This window comes from Dendropsophus ebraccatus, chromosome 7 (genome assembly GCF_027789765.1).
Source record: "Dendropsophus ebraccatus isolate aDenEbr1 chromosome 7, aDenEbr1.pat, whole genome shotgun sequence".
Classification (NCBI taxonomy): Eukaryota; Metazoa; Chordata; class Amphibia; order Anura; family Hylidae; genus Dendropsophus; species Dendropsophus ebraccatus.
In genome coordinates this window covers 140,383,703-140,402,534 of record NC_091460.1, presented here as the reverse complement: position 1 = coordinate 140,402,534, position 18,832 = coordinate 140,383,703, and the positions used below count along the sequence as shown (strand labels likewise).

General features: G+C 44.2%; 1 protein-coding gene and 1 long non-coding RNA gene across 2 annotated transcripts in view; one reads left to right on the top strand and one right to left on the bottom strand.

Annotated features, from left to right (window-relative positions):
• Positions 1 to 11,246: 11,246 nt before the first annotated feature.
• The window catches only part of LOC138797866 (uncharacterized), a 19,127-nt gene continuing 11,541 nt past the window's right edge, over positions 11,247 to 18,832 (bottom strand). Inside the window, exon 2 of the long non-coding RNA XR_011364006.1 lies at positions 11,247 to 11,531. This is a non-coding gene — a long non-coding RNA (uncharacterized lncRNA). The remainder of the gene's footprint in view (positions 11,532 to 18,832) is intronic.
• The window catches only part of PCDH18 (protocadherin 18), an 8,722-nt gene continuing 7,195 nt past the window's right edge, over positions 17,306 to 18,832 (top strand). The window contains exon 1 of the mRNA XM_069978611.1: positions 17,306 to 18,832. This exon is cut by the window's right edge and continues 1,418 nt beyond it. Coding sequence (XP_069834712.1) covers positions 17,740 to 18,832 — 1,093 coding nt within the window. The 5' untranslated portion in view covers positions 17,306 to 17,739.

The following is an 18,832-nucleotide window of genomic DNA, read 5'->3' as shown; positions in this document are numbered from 1 at the left end:
TAGACATTAATGAAACCTCGTGCGGTGAGTCGGACGTGAGATCACCTGAAGGTCGAACTTCTATTGGATTGGATATTGGCATGTACGAATATAGAGAGACATTGAGATATTTTCTTAAAATGATCCTCATGTTCCATCATTGCTACTTGGAGTATGAAGTATATGAATTATTCCTCCTTCATATACTGCGGGTTTGCTGAGCTTCTTACAGTGGTGACTGGTTGGGGATGAAATAGTTAAATGGCTAGCTTAAATAGCCTTTGTTGTTATTTAATTCAACAATCACGGTTTTCAATCAACTCCTGGGGTGCTGAGCTTGATGGAAGATGTATTACAGTAACAGCTGGAGTGCCACTGGATGTTAACTATTGAGTTACTATTCTAGCTGGAAACACAGCTGAGATAATATGTCAGAGTGACTTGTCTTACTGTTGAAGTCGATGCTTCATTCCCTGCTTTATTATACTGAATTACTTTCAGCCCTCTATTGCCTAGATCAGTGTGTCTCACAATTTTCTACTGGAGCCTCAACGAACAGAGCAAAATGATGCCTGAGACTTAATAGATTGACTAAAAGGATGTCAGGGCCTCACCATACTGATCAGGAGGATACCGGGGCCTCACCAGACTGACCAAGAGGATGCCAGGGCCTCATCAGACTGACCAAGAGAATTCCAGGGCCTCACCATACTGATCAGGAGGATACCGGGCCTCACCAGACTGACCAAGAGGATGCCAGGGCCTCACCAGACTGACAAAGAGGATGCCAGGGCCTTGCCAGACTGACCAAGAGGATGCCAAGCCTCACCAGACTGACCAAGAGGATGCCAGGGCCTCACCAGACTGACCAAGAGGATGCCAGGGCCTCACCAGACTGACCAAGAGGATGCCAGGGCCTTGCCAGACTGACCAAGAGGATGCCGGGGCCTCACCAGACTGACCAAGAGGATGCCATGGCTTCACCAGACTGACCAAGAGGATGCCGGGGGCCTCACCAGACTGACCAAGAGGATGCCAGGGCCTTGCCAGACTGATCAAGAGGATGCAACGGCTTCACTAGACTGACCAAGAGGATGCCAGGGCCTCACCAGACTGACCAAGAGGATGCCAGGGCCTTGCCAGACTGACCAAGAGGATGCCGGGGCCTCACCAGACTGACCAAGAGGATGCCAGGGCCTCACCATACTGATCAGGAGGATACCGGGGCGTCACCAGACTGAACAAGAGGAAGACTGGGCCTCACCAGACTGACCAAGAAGATGCCGGGGCCTCACCAGACTGACCAAAAGAATGCCAGGGCCTCACCATACTGATCAGGAGGATACCGGGGCCTCACCACACCAGCGTATTGTAAGTCAGCGCCGACAGTATGGTATGTATATCTCAATATCACAGCCCGGGTGGTACATCCTCTTTAAGAACTTTTTATAATGGTCTGAGCGGGATGGACAAAAATGGAAAATTACCAACTTCCATCAATGAAGACGTCTCCTTTAATCACTGGATGTAACTGCACCGTAATCACTTCCATGGTCTGTAGAAGTATAGAAGAATAAAACTTATTATGATATACCTCTGTAGTTGTAAAAATACATTGCACAAGTGGTGGCCTACCCAGGTATCAGATTTATCTTGCCCTTACCCACCCGCCCAAATCATAAACCTGTGTCTACACCTCTCTCTGTCTCTGACTGCAAAGAAGACACTCCTACAGTATTTTTTTTTTATTATATATTATATTACAAAAAGTTCCATAAGTGTATATGATGTCACATAGATATGGTATAATGCGCTCTATCTAACGGACACAGTCTGTAGCAGTGCATGCAGCTCTTGGGATCCAAGTTTGGCCACAATTTTACAGCAATGTATAGGCACAATCTGTGATAGATAGGTCAACTTGAAAATGTTTGATCCAGCACTTAGGAGGCGATATAAAATGTATCTTTTATAAAGAACACATAAAAAGGTGGAATAAAACTGCTGACGAGCTGTTAATCAGATTAGTGATTCTTTCTCCTGGCCAAGTAACCCTGTATGCCCAACTGCAGAGCTACCTTCACTTTAGCTGAAAATATTGAAAAAAAGGTTGAAGAAAGGAAAGAATATAATATATAATATAATATAATAATCAGAAGATACGGATAATAATGATAAGAACAGTGTTGGACTGGCCCACCAGAGGACCGGAGAATCCTCCGGTGGGCCCCCTCCTCCGGTGGGCCCCCAGCTTTACAACCTGCACAAACACTGACTAACATGTCATTTGTCACTGGTTCTTCATGGGTGGGCCCCCAGAATCAATTCCTCCGGTTTGGCCCTAGATACCCCAGTCCGACACTGGATAAGAGTATAGAAAATCTCTTGAGACATAATTCTTTGCATGAGCACGGCTGCTTGTATATACAATACAATATATAATTGGCCACCAACTTGCCAGTCCTTGTTTCTTCTTCTGCTTTCATCAGCATAGACATGAACAATTACATTGGAATCTCATTCATTTACAATCCATTACAGATGTTTCCAATTGGATTGTTTGACCGTGGTCGTTTTCCACATCTCTGCCCATAATAATGCTTGATTATTGCCGAAAAAAAAAACACACAATCGAAATGTGTCGCGCGAAATGACCTCCAGATTTGTAGAAACAGATGCTCTGCAATCTGCAAACGGTAACAGACTAGAGGGCCGTACAAATAGGATGCAAACTATTAGAGCCCCGTGCTTAATGACACATTGTAATGGAACATAACATTGTATTCAGCCTAATAAGACTGTATTGTTCAATAAAAAAAAAAAAGTGCACTTCCATTCAGCGTTGGGTTTGGATAGAAGAACGTGCATGTGTCCTGCTAGCTTTGTATCTGGATGTCAGGGAAGAAAAAAGAGAGAAGGGATTGATTTATGCTAATGAGGATTGCTGGATGCCTTGCACTGGCTGCAGGAGTTAATTGTATGAATGGTAATGAGACAGTGCAGGCGACAGATGCTCACGTGCCTTTACAATCCAAATCCCACCAACAAATTCCTTAGACAGGAACTTTGAGGGATGTTCTGGCACCCTGGAGATGGTGATAGGCCCAGCTTTGCTGCATGCCACCTGCTTGATCTTTTGTTGAAGCAAAGGACTATTATAAAACCAGAAATGTTTGCTGACTTTATGGCACCATAGACAGAAGACGTTAAAAAAAAAAGAGCAAAAAAAAAAAAACTCCATATTATCCCCTTAAAGAGTAACAAGCAGTGTTAATAATCCAGTCTTCAGAAATCCCGGGCTCCCTATGTGCTGCGACATGCCATGCATATTTAGAAAAGATGACTTTTGTAAATGAGGTCACTTTCCGCATGTGTTTATACATGAGCCCCTAATTAGGGAAGCGTCACTCGTGGGCATTGTATGATGGGTGAATGGGGGGAAAAACGGGGCATTTACATGGGCGGATTTTATCCTAACAGTCTTCATCTAGAAACAAGACGGGCGCTATGATAAGTCGTAATAAATTGTTCCGAGATGTCACAGATATTGATCCGGGGGTTTAAATCGATTCAGTGGTTGCAAATTACAATAACTTGTGGAAATGATATAGTGTGGTAACTAATATGATAGACTAAATAGATGGGCTATTTTTTAAATTTTTTTTAATCAACTGGTTTCAGAAAGTTATATTGATTGGTAAATTACTTCTAGTTAAAAATTTCCACTCTACCAGTACTTATCAGCCGTTGTATGTCCTGCAGAAAGTGGTGTATTTTTTCCAGTCTGACTGCTGCCACCTCTGTCCATGCCAGGAACTATCTAGAGCAGAGGCAAATCCCCATAGAAAATCTTTCCTGCTCTGGACAGTTCCTGACATGGACAGTGGTGGCAGCAGAGAGGACTGTATCAGGCTGGAAAGAATACACCACTTCCTGCAGGACATGCAGCAGCTGATAAGCACTGGAAGACTGAAGATTTTTTAAATAGAAGTAAATTACAAATCTATATAACTTTCTGACAGCAGTTGTTTTGAAAGAAAAAAGATTTTTGCTAGAGTACCCCTCAAGCACGAGTGCAAAAATCTGGGTGAACCGACTACTTGGCCAACCTCATATGTCATTTTTTGTAAAGCACTAGCTTAATATATAACTTTTTCAAAATTTTTGGTCCATTCATACTAGTCTGTCTCCTTTTTCTTTTCTTTTGATTTTTTTTTTTTTTTGCTATGTGTTTGTATCTAGCAAGAAATTGCATAAGGATAACTACCTACCAGTCTGCTGGCTGGAAACTTTTGGGAAGATGAGCAGGGGTGTAACTAAAAAACAACTGGGCCCCATTCCAAACTTTTTGATTAAGTCCCCCCCCCCCCCTTCCCGACTGACCATGAAGCCGTCACGTGTAGTCATAACTTCATAACTACAAGCACTTGTTAGGAGTGCTTGCAGTTAAAGGGACATTTCCAGAACCCGGGAGGCCACCAGATGGTACAAATGGTGACCGATCATGGGGCCCAATGTATTGCAGGAGTGCGCTACCGGACTTGATGATGTGGTGGGACTCATAGCAGCCGCTATGGCTGCTACAGTGGTAGTTACGCCCCTGAAGATGAGCCATTATGTGTACACTTGGCTGTCTGCTGTGTGGCCGCCATCTTTTCTGAGGTCCATGGCCCTAGCAGCAGTGGGATTGCTGATGTTACAGTAACGGCGGTCCCTTTGCCTTTTAGGTTGGAGACCTACATAAAAAAAGTTGCCGTAAAATATCACGTCGGCATAAAATGTATTCATGATGTGTACTAAGATTCTATTTAAGTATGCTTATGGATTCATGGTGTCGGGTTCTTGACAACCTCAACAGCTCTGCCCTAAGCTTTGTAAAGCAGATTGCTACAGTTCAGAGAAAGCTGGAGTGTCCCGTTGTACTCTGTCTAGAGGGCTCACTCCAGCCTCTGGCTTCACAATGACGGACTCCATGGCCCCCTTGTTCCTGCACGTGGAGCTCTCCTCCATCAGACACAACAAAGACCTCTGTGTCAAAGGTGCACCGAGCTCCAGAAAGCAAACAAACAACTTTCACCGCTTTGTAAAAAAAAAAAAAAAAAAAAATCCCCATCCCCAGTCGGAGTCAGTTTATTTAGCTGGGGCACCTTGAAATACACCAGAAGAAAAAAAAAATCTAAATCAAATGAATGGCATGCAAATGGGCACCAGCAAAACGAGAGACAATAGTTCACAGAACACATCCTTCTACCTGATATCATTTTCTCTAAACATCTAAGCCGTGCGTTTACATCTCTACTCTCCAGAGGTGATCCGAAAGGAGCACCTTCTTCTCGCACGCTCGCTAAATTACTTTGAAGACGCATTGAACTTTTTTTTTCTTTTTCTTCCTCTATCTCGAGCTTCTTCTTATATTCAAATCAATAATTTCTAAGAGCGTCCGCCAGTTGTCGAAAAAGTAACCCATTTCACGTGGGTATATATTAATTTACGCACCAGTTTAAATATTTTAGCACGAGGCGCTGAACTATTTCTACCTATAAATAATTCATCCCGCAAACACGATGGAAAAGGCAATAACTGGGTCTTTCTTTTTTTTTTTTAAATACAAAAACTACCTTAACATTTGAAAGGGAATTGAAAGAAACCAATTTTTCCAATTATTGTATAAAAGAAAGTGCTGGAAACTTTTTTTTTTTTTTTTTTTTTTTTTTTTTAAGGCTTTAATAAAATCTGACCATGAAGTAACAAAATTAGATTATCTTTCAATCCTCTTCAGTCCATCTTTGACTCATTCATTTCCAGCTTTTGATGTTTGCGAGGCCTGAAGTGATATAATTATTGACGTGAATGGTCGGGCTTTTCAGCCAGATGGCTATAGACCTCAGTGGCTGGTTGAAGGTTTGAGGGGACTGAGGATCAGCCGACATTGAAAGGGTAGACAACTTGTAAAAACAGTATTATTCATGAGGAGAAATGTTCATCAGCCTGACCCGGCGCTAAATACATTCATTATAGGCATTTTCATTCTGCACAATTTGCCACACGGCGCTGGTTTGTGAAAGAAGGGGGAACAATGGTATATAAAATGCTTTAGAATTCTTGGAGGGAGGAGGATTCACGCTGGGCTTCAGCTCGCCTCTTCTGAAAAAAGGAAACTGCACTATGGTTTTACTTGGAAAAAAATAAAAAATAAAAAAAAAATCCTGCAGAGAAACCTAAGGGAGAAAAATCAAAGAAACAGTCACTGCGTGAAAGTAGTAACAGAAATGAGATGGAGAAAGGTGAGAGTAAAATGTGTTCCATAGACAATAAATAAGTGTTTGCAGCAGCCGGGGAGAGGGAAAGGAAGACACGGCTCAGAAGAAGGAAAAGCTCAGGGAAAGTCGAAAAAAAAAAATACACTTGTCAGAAATAATCTTGACGTGATGAGGTAACGTTCCCCAGCCTGGGCTACATGGATAGATCACAGTCAGGTTGGAAATGTGTCTGCAAACTTTGACAGAACAGAATATAGGCTGAGAAAGAAGAATTGGGGAGGGGAGGGGGGAAGTGGAGGGAAAGGGAGAGAGGTGGAGGGGACATGGAGTGGATGCATGTGAGGAGAACTGAGAATGGATAAGGAGGGGCGAAGGCATATATAAGGGTACTATTAGACCGGCCGATGAAGGCCCGATAATAAATGTAAATGAGCGCCAATTTTTCTAGATCGGTGCTCGTTTACTGGGCCTACTAGGGTCCATTTACACAGAAAGATTATCTGACAGATTATCTGCCAAAGATTTGAAGCCAAAGCCAGAAACAGACTATAAACAGAGATCAGGTCATAAAGGAAAGCCTGAGATTTGTCCTCTTTTCAAATCCATTCCTGGTTTTGGCAGATAATCTGTCAGATAATTTTTCTGTGTAAATGGACCCTCACACGGCCCGATAATCGTTTACCAAGGGCTGCAGGGACATTGTTACCGATGTCCTTGCAGCCCTTGTTTAAACTTTACACATTACCTAGCCATGGTCCAGGGCTCCTCTTGCGCTGTGTTTCTCCCTGGGTCCCGCGCGCTCCAGCTTCAGAGTGGCCTGTCTCAGCTGACAGGCCGCTCAGCCAATCACCGGCAGCGGCGGTCAGCTGAGACAGTTGAGACAGGCCGCTCTGAAGCTGGAGCGCGCGGGACCCGGGGAGAAGAAGACCGCAAGAGGAGCCCTGCAGCATGGATAGGTAATGTATTCTTCTTTGCTAATCGTCAGCCCCGGCCATGCACCGCTATTACACGTAGCGATGCGTGGTTGGCGCCTGAAAATTATAGGTCAGAACCTATATCAACGATCAGCGGATGACAATGATCATCGGCTGATCGTTGTCTTTATTACACGGAAGGTTAATCGGCCGGATAGGGTCGATTTGGCCGATTATCGTTCCGTGTAATAGTACCCTTACACATAGGGCCAATAGCAAGAAACTGTATGGGGCCCCATGAACCCCCTTACCCGCCAATGCACATACTCACATGACCCGGTGGCTGGCGCAGTCCCGTGGTATTCCGTTCTCCCACAACCCCGGTTTCCGAGTGATGTCATTATTGTGGCGGGGAGCTTGGAGAACAGTACAAAAAGAGACTGCACCGGCGGCTGAGTCATGTGATTGTGTGCACCGTGGTGTGGGACTCTTGGGGCTGGAGGTGCCACCGGCCACAAGAGAGACTGTCAGTGGTGTTGTGAGCCATAGCCACCATGAAGACAGACCACATTTCATGGTAGCTACAGTACGCCACTGCCAGTGATCTTACACAGAGTGAGATAGAATGAAGGGCATACAAGGTCATCGGTTCCTCTATGTAAAAGTGGATAAAAGAAATTGCCTTATTTTCCAATTAGTCCAGGAATTCGTACCAGAGGGGTTTTAAAGGCGCATAATAATACGGCAGCTGCCTGTGATTCACTGCTAATCATCTCGGTTTCACACAAGTATACAGTAGATGAAGCGCATACAAGCTTGAGGGAGATTTATCAAACATGGTGTATAGTGAAACTGGCTCAGTCGCCCCCGGCAACCAATCAGATTCCACCTTTCACTCCTCACAGACTCTTTGAAAATTGAAAGGTGGAATCTGATTGGTTGCCGGGGGCGACTGAGCCAAATTCACTTTACACCATGTTTGATAAATCTCCCCCTACGTGCTTCACCTGTATCTGTAACAAAACCGAGGTCTGGGAGCATCTTTGTGTGTTTTTTGCCTCTTGATTCTTCATCAGGTAGTAAATACTACAGGACAACTCTTACACGCACGGCACAATCACAGATTTAGGCTATGTTCACACTACGTAAAAAAACACGGCCGTATTTCATAACAACGGCCTTATTTGTGCAAACAACGGCCATTATTTGTTTTTTTATGTAGTGTGAACCTGGCCTTAGTGTTATGGTCCATGCACTTCAAATTTCAAGTTAGTGTCCCTTTACACACACAGATATCTGACAGTTCTGAAGCCAAAGCCAGGAACAAGACTATAAACAGGGAACAGGTCATAAAGGAAAGACTGAGCTTTCAAATCCATTCCTGGCTTTGGCTTCAAAAATCTGCCAGATAACTCTGTGTGTGTGTAAAAAGACTTTAACTCATCCGTCCCCGACCTTTTCCTTCTCTGCCTAAGAGATTTGGTGAAAGAACAAATGGAGTTAAGTCATGTAAGGCACAAAGGAAAAGAAATTGGCCCTTACTTGCATATACAGTATATGGCTATGTTCAAACTGTGTAAGAGACCGGCCGTTCCGTGACCCGGCCGGGTCACGGAACATCCGGTCTCAGAGAAGATCATCCCGGCCGGTACCGCAGTACCGGACGGATGATCTTTAGCACTGCAGAGTTCTGATGCGGGCGCATCCGTGCGCGCCCGCATCAGAACTCCCTACAGCACACTAAGGAGCGAGTGAGTGTGAACTGACAGGGTTTTCTGCGGCCACTATTCACTGAATAGTGGCCGCAAAAAACTGACATGTCAGTTTTCTATAGCGCCGCAAGAGATCCCGGCCGGAGCATATACCATGTGTATACACTCTGGCCGGGATTACCACAGAAGGAAGCACTGATGGTGCTGCTCATCGGCCACAATCGGAAAAGTCTGGAAACATTTTCTGTGGCTAAGGCCCATATCACTAATATTACAGACTTACTCTAGTGTGTAAGAATCCATATGCTGGTGCAAAGTTTAGTGTGACCAGGTTTGCCAAGTTTTATAATGTTCCAAACTAAGAAGCAAGAAAAAAAAAAAAGTGTAAACCTTGTATACGCCACGGAAAAGGGGCAAATCTTCCTCTTTTTAATGGCAAATGCCAGGGGCACATAATGATAAATCCCCCATAGGGGAACATTTATAGGACTGGTGTACTCAAACATTGATCTTAAATAAAGCCTCTCCCCCAATTGCCCCGTCGGATTCGCTAAGAGGCCGACGCCTCTTAATGAATCCAGCCTGACCTGAGCAGGTGTAGATTTCTGCCATGATTTACGCCTACTCATGGTCATGCGCAGGATGAGGCCACGCCTTTCCCCCTCGTCTGCACATCGGGTAAGTGGGTGATGCGGCTGGCATATGCCAGGGAGAATGGGTGAACCTGCACCATCTCCCTTGCTGATGCCTGGCCTGCAGCCTTCATAAACGCCTCCCTTAGTGTTTCCCACATGCATAGCGGTCAACATGCTGATGATTTCTGATTATCCCTTTAACCTATGACACAAAGGCAAGACTTGCTTTATTATGACATCCATGGTGCCGTTGGTGCACAATGGTATCTGCAGCACCCAGTCACGGATGGGACATAATTAGAGATTAGCGAGCATGCTTGTCCAAGCTTGGTACTCGTATGAGTATTAGGGTACTCGATGGTGCTCATTACTCGGACGAGCATCTCGCAATATTCGAGACAATGGCATCTTCCTCTTCCTGCATTTTTGGCATTTTTTTTTTCTTCAGCCAATCATCATGCAGAAGAGTCTTTGGGAACTCGTAGCATCACGTGGGAACCCTACATGTCGATAGCAGCGATTGGCTGGCCAGATCAGATGACCTGGGCATATATGAATCAGGTCTTGCAGTGCTCGCGTCAGACGCAGGCTGGAAGAGATTAGGGAGAGAGCTGCTGTCTGTCAGGGAGAGTGTTAGGCAGGGAATTAGTGTGCGGTTAGGCAGGAATCCGACACAAAGAACCCAACAGTCCTTCTAAGGGCTTACAATTTTTAAAACATTTTTTTTACTACTCTTGGCTGCTGGCTTGGACTTGTAGTGCAGCTGTCAGTACTCAATTTGTCTTGTTGCTGACATTACCTTGGCTGGCTGGGATCTGTAGTTCAGCTATACCTATCCTCACTGTGCTGTGTCCTGTGCACGTGGTGCCTTTAAAAAAAACACAGCACCAGTTACACACATACTCTATACGACCACCCGGCTGTTGCCCATAATTTGCCGTAATGCTGCGATTAGCCAGCCCCAGAGGCATCCATACATGCCGCCCCTGCTGTTTCCTGTCCATTTCCGTGTTGTTTCCATCATTTTCTGAGGTTTCCAGGTTTTCAGGCGACCTTCCCTGTGCAGAGCTTTGGTCCCCTGCAAAAATGCTCGAGTTTCCCATTGACTTCAATGAGGTTCGTTACTCGAAACGAGCACCCGAGTATCAGGAAATATTTGTCACGAGTATTGAGCACACGAACATTTTAGTACTCGCTCACCTCTAGTCATACTCATATGCCACATATGCCCCTCTAAGCTACTGGCAGCCTAATACCATCCATATATTTATAGACAGTGCCCATGGAGCTGCATATAACCCAGTCAAGGTTATGAAGATCCCTTCACGTAACAGAAAGCACAGAAACTGTGGATACTGCGGCACAGCTCCACGCTGGGTTTTATTTAAGTTTGTTACTAGATAACGTTTCCCTGTAAACCTCCCACTGTGTGACTAAGCCATAGAAGAGTGACTCCTCATCTGCTGCGGCGCTGCCATGGCTTCTTCTCTGCACTTCCAGATTTCTTAAGAAATAAAGCACTAACTAACTACCTAAGCCGTGTCCGCTAATATCTCCTGCATCACATAATGGACGCTCGCATTGAGCACTCTCTGCCACTCCCGGCAGGTAAGTTAATGGGGGGGGGAGGGGGTGACAAGTGAGGCGGGAGACATTTTTAGCAAAAGTCCTGTCATTTGTCTGCAATTTTCTTTGCATTGATCAAGCCCAATTTAACCACATTACTTCCATCACTGATGCACATGATTCTCATAGAGCCGCCGGAGCCATTTATTGAGGCGCTCGGTAGATATAGGTGTCGAGTGTTCACTTGGAAGCCTTGAAGTGTGTCTATTCGGATTCGGTGACATAACATGTCTTTGTTCCCTTCTTCTATACGGGTGACATTGCCCTGGGGGAAGTGCACTGCAGCCTTTTAACTTCATCTATTCTTTTCTGGCTGCGGTCGGCTTCTGCTGGAGGTCAGTACCGGGCTTCACTCGGGGCCGTGACACAAGGCTTCCCCTCCCCCTCCAGTTTGTTGAGACAATTCTGAAAGCAGAAAGAAATAAAAGGCCACCTCATTCTCTGTATCTTCATCACAGTTAATAAAGTCATTCTCTTTAAAGGGGTTATCCAGCACTACAAAAACATGGCCACTTTCCCCTTACTGTTGTCTTCAGATTGGGTGGGGTTTTGAAACTCAGTTCCATTGAAGTAAATGGAGCTTAACTGCAAACCGCACCTGAACTGGAGACAAGAGAGGGGGAAAAGTGACCATGTTTTTGTAGCGCTGGATAACCCCTTTAAGTGCATGTCAACACATAGTTGATATCTTACATGTGGACGAGACTTGCAATGGGCACCGTCATAGAAAAAAAAAAAAAAAAGTTTGATCGAAGGTTTTGATTAATCAGCAACTGCGGAAACTGCCACCGAGCAGTAGCGCATTTTATTTCCCATGTGGAAGTGATTGCTGTCCACGCAGATTTATTATCAGGGCCCTAATACACAGAGTGATAATCGGCCGAATCAGTCCGATTCGGCCAATTATCGCTCCATGTAATAAAGACAACGATCAGCCGATGACAACAATAATCCTTTACCACGGGCTGCACGGACATCATTAGTGATGTCCGTGCAGCCCTTGCCCTAAACTGTTAATACATTACCTCTCCACTCTCCCAGTGTTCTCCTGCCTCTTGCCAGTGATTGGCTGAGCGGCCTGTTAGCCGTTCTGAAGCTGCAGCCGTGGCACCAGGAGTGAAGGCAGAGCGCAGGAAAAAAAGCGGGAGCGTGGAGATTTAAGGTATAACAATTTATTCTATCGTCAGCCGTTGGCCACGTGCTATTACACATAGTGATGCGTGGCCGATGGCTAACAATTGAGTAAGCTGTTATACTGTGCATCACCTCTCCACGCTCCTGGTCTTCTCCTTCCCTCTGCTCTCACTCCCAGCGCCACGGCTGCAACTTCAGACTGTCTGAGCTGAAAGAGCACTTAGCCAATCACTGACCGCACTGGGAGTGAAAGCAGAAGGCAGGGGAAGACCGGGAGCATGGAGAGATAATGTATTGGAAGTTTAGGGCAAGGGCTGCACAGACATCGTTAACGAAGTCTGTGCAGCCCTTGCTAAAGGATCAGCGAGCAGTGTAATAGGCTCAGTAAACAAGTGCCGGTCTAGCAGATCGCCACTCATTTACATTATTGATTGGTCCATCTAATAGGAATCTAAATCTATAGGTCCCAGTTGACCTGTGATAAGGACATAGAATTTTGTAGCATTGTAATTTATGGGTTTTCTGGGCAAACTTCATGGAAGTATACTTTTGACGTATACCTATGACACTGGCATCTGCTTTACGTATGATTCAGATTTACTGGATCAGGCTCCGTGGAAGTCTTTGCTATTCTATCCAGCAAAAACGTACATATACCACCTGAACAGATGCCAAATTACATTCTAGTGACCGCCATCCATTAACCGCCCAGGGTATAATAGTTACATAATATCCATGTTAGGGGACATGATACTAATATCTACAAGATATATAAAGCAGCAGACCAGTACAGTCATCAGCCATCCGTTTGAAGGTCTATGATTTGCCCCTCATCACATCTACAAACAGTATACAGGTACAGGCTGTAACATCTCCATCTCTAATGCATTGAACCTTCCAATAATTTCAGGTTTACAATTTTTTGAAAAGTATAGTGAGCTCTGCCATTCCGTCCTGCTCATACCCCCCATGTTTTACTATACCTGTTCTATAGAATCTAGGCAAATTGCATTCATTCTTTATATACACATCCATCATTCACTGCAAGTCAGTTTCCCCTCGTCGGGACCCCCTCCTAAAATAAGCATCCTGGAATTCTAGTGCTCCAGAATTCCCTTGTATTCCCTGGAGTGCGGCCTCACACATGGGCCTTGTTAGCTTCCATGGAAACTCCCTTTTCAATGCACATCTACTTGCAGAAATTGCAGAAATGACGCTCAGTCCACTTGCTCAGAGGTTCACATTGTGAGGCCGTGTTCCCACTACAACTTCTTTCTGGCACCAAACACAGTCATTTTATGCAACCGCTGGTGCTAATAGTATGGTTAGTGCCAAGACAAGAGATTGTAAGCATTGAAGAGGCCGCCATGCTCATACAGGCTCCAGCTGATTATTATAGGGGGCCAGGAGATAGACCCCTGCTGATCTAACATTAAAGGGGTTATCCAGCACTATAATAACATGGCCACTTTGTATCAGAGACAGCAACACTCTTCCATCCAGTATATCCATAAGGAAAAAGAAATAGGCACTCACCCATATGTGTGCAGTCTTCTTTATTTCAAAAACTTTTCATAAAAAAAAAAAAAAAAAAAATGCAGGGAGTTTGAGCATGGCAAACAGGTCAGAGACCTGTTTGCCCTGCTCCCTCTCCATGCGTTTTTTTTATGAAAAGTTTTTGAAATAAAGAAGACTGCACACATATGGGTGAGTGCCTATTTCTTTTTCCTTATGTATCTAGTGGACTTATGTATGTGTAAGTTATATAGATTTGTAATTTACTTTTATTTAAAAATCTCAAGTCTTCCCATACTTATTAGCTGCTGTATGTCCTGCAGGAAATGGTCTATTCTTTCCAGTCTGACACAGTGCTCTCTGTTGCCACCTCTGTCCATGTCAGGAACTGTCCAGAGCAGGCGCGAATCCCCATCTTCCATAAGTACTGGAAGACTGGAGATTTTTTTAATCCCCTTTAAACATGTGAATGATGAGTATATATATATATATATATATATATATATATATATATATATATATATATATATATATTGGAGAGGTGGTGAGATAAATCAAATCTGACTGCAAGATGTCACTTTAAAAGTGTGATGTGGAGATTACAACTGGCGGCAGCTGTGTGTTTTACATACAATGATGGAGATTTATTTCCCCCCCCCCCCCACACACACACAATCACACACACACAAACAAGCTTCAGAGTTTCTCCAATGGTTAGATTGAATGGGGAGAAGGGCTCAGTTAAGCGCTTCTCTCCCCACCTCCGTTCCAACTGTAGGAGATGGATTCTATAGAAAATCGATGGAGTAGCATGGAGGGCAGAGAGAGAGAGAAGTGCTTGACTGAATGCTTCGCCTTACTCATTCTAATAATTAGAGGGGGTCTTGGCACCTAGACCTGACCAGTCAAAACTTTTGACATGTTTCTGTGCCATTTAAAAAAACATTATACTTTGCTTAAAGCATACCGGACAAGGTGGAGACGCTGAAACTGTGAAGTTAGAACAGGGCCCATGCATGGAATTCGCTGATGTGTAGGACGTTTCCATGGCAATACAAAACAAACTTCCGGTATCAGCTGTATCTGCAAGGGGATGTTTTGAAGTCTACACTGTTTTTTTTTTTTTTTTTTCTTTTCACAAATGTGAGAAATGTGCATTTACAGACAGCAGACTGATAGCAGAAACGTATGCAACAAATCTGCCTTTTCTGAAACATAATCCTAGGTAGGTCAATGAGCTGGGTAACAGCTGTATCTTTTTAAGTATGGAAATGTCACCGCTATAATTCCCTCAGTATATGATGGAGACAGTGATTATGGATGGATGGATAGATAGATAGATAGATAGATAGATAGATAGATAGATAGATAGATAGATAGATAGATAAATAGGAGATAGATAGATAGATAGATAGATAGATAGATAGATAGATAGATAGATATATAGGAGATAGATAGATAGATAGATAGATAGATAGATAGATAGATAGATAGGAGATAGGAGATAGATAGATAGATAGATAGATAGATAGATAGATAGATAGATAGGAGATAGATAGATAGGAGATAGATAGATAATAGATAATAGATAGATAGATAGATAGATAGATAGATAGATAGATAGATAGATAGATAGATAGATAAATAGGAGATAGATAGATAGATAGATAGATAGATAGATAGATAGATAGATAGATAGATAGGTAAATAGATAGATAGATTTCAACAAAATGATTGCAGCACTCCGGGTTTGTGAATCAAAAGGTGATCAATGAGTTTATTCTATCTAAACAACCAATGCAACTATTGCAACCTTTCATTCACCTCTCAAAATCTTTTTTTTTTTTTTTTTTTTTTTTTTTTAAAGGAGAGGATTGAAATATTGCAATTGTTGTATTGGTTGTGTTGGACTTAGGAATATGAACCCTGATCTTGGCCCTGGACAAGTCTGCACCCATCATTATCAGTGCTGCTCCCTTGATGATTTCTCTCTAGACAGATAGATAGATAGATAGATAGATAGATAGATAGATAGGAGATAGATAGATAGATAGATAGATAGATAGATAGATAGATAGATAGATAGGAGATAGATAGATAGGAGATAGATAGATAGGAGATAGATAGATAGATAGATAGATAGATAGATAGATAGGAGATAGATAGATAGATAGATAGATAGATAGATAGATAGATAGGTAGATGATAGATAGATAATAGATAGATAGATAGATAGATAGAGAGATAGATAGATAGATAGATAGATAGGAGATAGATAGATAGATAGATAGATAGGAGATAGATAGATAGATAGATAGATAGATAGATAGATAGGAGATAGATAGATAGGTAGAGGATAGATAGATAATAGATAGATAGATAGATAGATAGATAGATAGATAGATAGATAGATAGGAGATAGGTAGATAGATAGATAGATAGATAGATAGGAGATAGATAGATAGATAGATAGATAGATAGATAGATAGATAGATAGATAGGAGATAGATAGATAGATAGATAGATAGGAGATAGATAGGAGATAGATAGATAATAGATGGATAGACAGATAGATAGATAGACAGATAGATAGATAGATAGATAGATAGATAGATAGATAGATAGATAGAAGATAGATAGATAGGAGATAGATAGATAGATAGATAGATAGATAGATAGATAGATAGATAGGAGATAGATAGATAGATAGATAGATGATAGATAGATAGATAGAAGATAGATAGATAGATAGATAGATAGATAGATAGATAGAAGATAGATAGATAGATAGATAGATAGATAGATAGATAGATAGAAGATAGATAGATAGATAGATAGAGAATAGATGGATAGATAGATAGATAGATAGATAGATAGATAGATAGATAGATAGGAGATAGATAGAAGATAGATAGATAGATAGATAGATAGATAGATAGGAGATAGATAGATAGATAGATAGATAGGAGAGAGATAGGAGATAGATAGATAGATAGCAGGAGGAATGCTCTGCAGTGTTAGCTATCCCCGCACATCCAGCCCTCCCAGTGACTGCAGGCAGAGCTCCTATAGATCTGGTACAGTTGAGCCCTGTGCACGGTCCCGGTCAGTCTCCCGGTCAGTCTCCCGGTCAGTCTCCCGGTGGGTCTCCCGGTCAGTCTCCCGGTGGGTCTCCCGGTCGGTCTCCCGGTCGGTCTCCCGGTCAGTCTCCCGGTCAGTCTCCCGGTCAGTCTCCCGGTCGGTCTCCCGGTCAGTCTCCCGGTCGGTCTCCCGGTCAGTCTCCCGGTAAGCCGCCGGCCGTGCTGCTAATGTCGGATCCTGGATGTAAAGTTTCTCCCCAGCAGTAATTTGTTCCTCCTTTGTTCCGGCACGTTCAGTAAAGTGAATGCAGAGGGAGGAGCCCCCCCATATACCCCCCCCCCCCCCCCCCCCCCCAGCACATTCTCCTGCTACTAATGTGACTGCACTGTCCTCTGATTTGGGCGGCCGCTGATTGGCTGGCGGGGCCGGAGCAGCACATGCAGCACAGCCGGAGCTTTGTCTGAGTTGGAGTGAACTTGTCCGGGTTTTTAGTCTGGAGTCAGCAGCATCCGCGGCTGTTTAGTCTGCTGCAGAGCAGTGCGAGAGGAAGAAGAGCTCACAGGGGGGAAGAAGGACTGCAGATTCAGCAAGAGCCCTGCAATCCAAGGATACAATGCTGGACGTGGCTGCAATCCTGATGTGATGGGGAGCTAGTGCTGGAGGAGTGCCGCTCCTGCTGCTCCTACTGCTGCTGCTGATGCCGATCACAGCTCCGCACCGCCGGATTTATGTCCAAACTTTGTGCCCTCCATAGCAGCTGCTAGGCTCTTCTCCAGCTCCGGCAGCCGGGAAGCCTCCTCTTCTTCTTCCTCTTCTTCCTCCTCTTCTCCCGCTTCAGCTGCTACATAAGTTGGAGCTCCGATCGTTTCCCCTCTTGCTGGGAATGGATCGCAGCTGGGACCCCCGGAGCCAGAGGATCGGTAGGAAAATGAACTGTGTCTTATTCTGTGCATTGTCTATGGTCATCCTCCTCAAGCCCCCCACCACCATGGGCAAGAACCTAAAGTACAGTATATACGAGGAGCAGATGGTGGGCTCGGTGGTCGCCAGGCTAGCCGAGGATGTGGCTGATGTCTTGTCCAAGTTACCTAACCCTTCCTCGGTTCGTTTTAAAGCCATGCAGCAGGGGAAGACCCCCTTACTGGTGGTCAAGGAGGATAATGGGGAGATAAGTATTGGGGCTAAGATCGACCGGGAGCAGCTGTGCCAGAAGAACTTGAACTGCTCCATAGAGTTTGATGTGATCACCCTCCCGACCCAGCATCTGCAGCTCTTCCATGTGGAGGTGGAGGTGCTGGATATCAATGACAATGCCCCCCACTTCTCCAGATCCCTCATCCCCATAGAGATCTCGGAGAGTGCGGCCGTGGGCACCAGGATCCCCCTGGACAGCGCCTTCGACCCAGACGTTGGAGAAAATTCCTTGCACACTTATTCCCTATCGGAGAATGAATATTTTAAGATCGAGGTAAAGACCAGGACGGATGGCGCCAAGTATGCAGAACTTATTGTAGTCAGGGAGCTGGACAGGGAACAGCAAGCTAGCTACGAGCTCCAGCTCACCGCCTCCGATATGGGGGTCCCCCAGAGATATGGCTCAGCAATCCTCAAGATCACCATCTCTGACTCCAATGACAACAGCCCAGCCTTCGAGAAGAAGTCTTACGTCATCAGACTCCCCGAAAATGCCCCAGTGGGGACTTTACTCATAGACCTAAACGCCACCGATCCGGATGAGGGGGCAAATGGGAAAGTTGTGTACTCGTTTAATAGCAACGTGTCCCCTAAAATTACCGAAACCTTCAGGATGGATCCTGAGAAGGGCCAGCTGACCCTCATAAAGCAAGTGGACTATGAGACAACCAAGTCCTATGAAATCGATGTCCAGGCCCAAGATATGGGACCTAATTCCATCCCGGGACACTGCAAGATTATTATCAACGTTATCGACGTGAATGATAATAAACCGGACATCA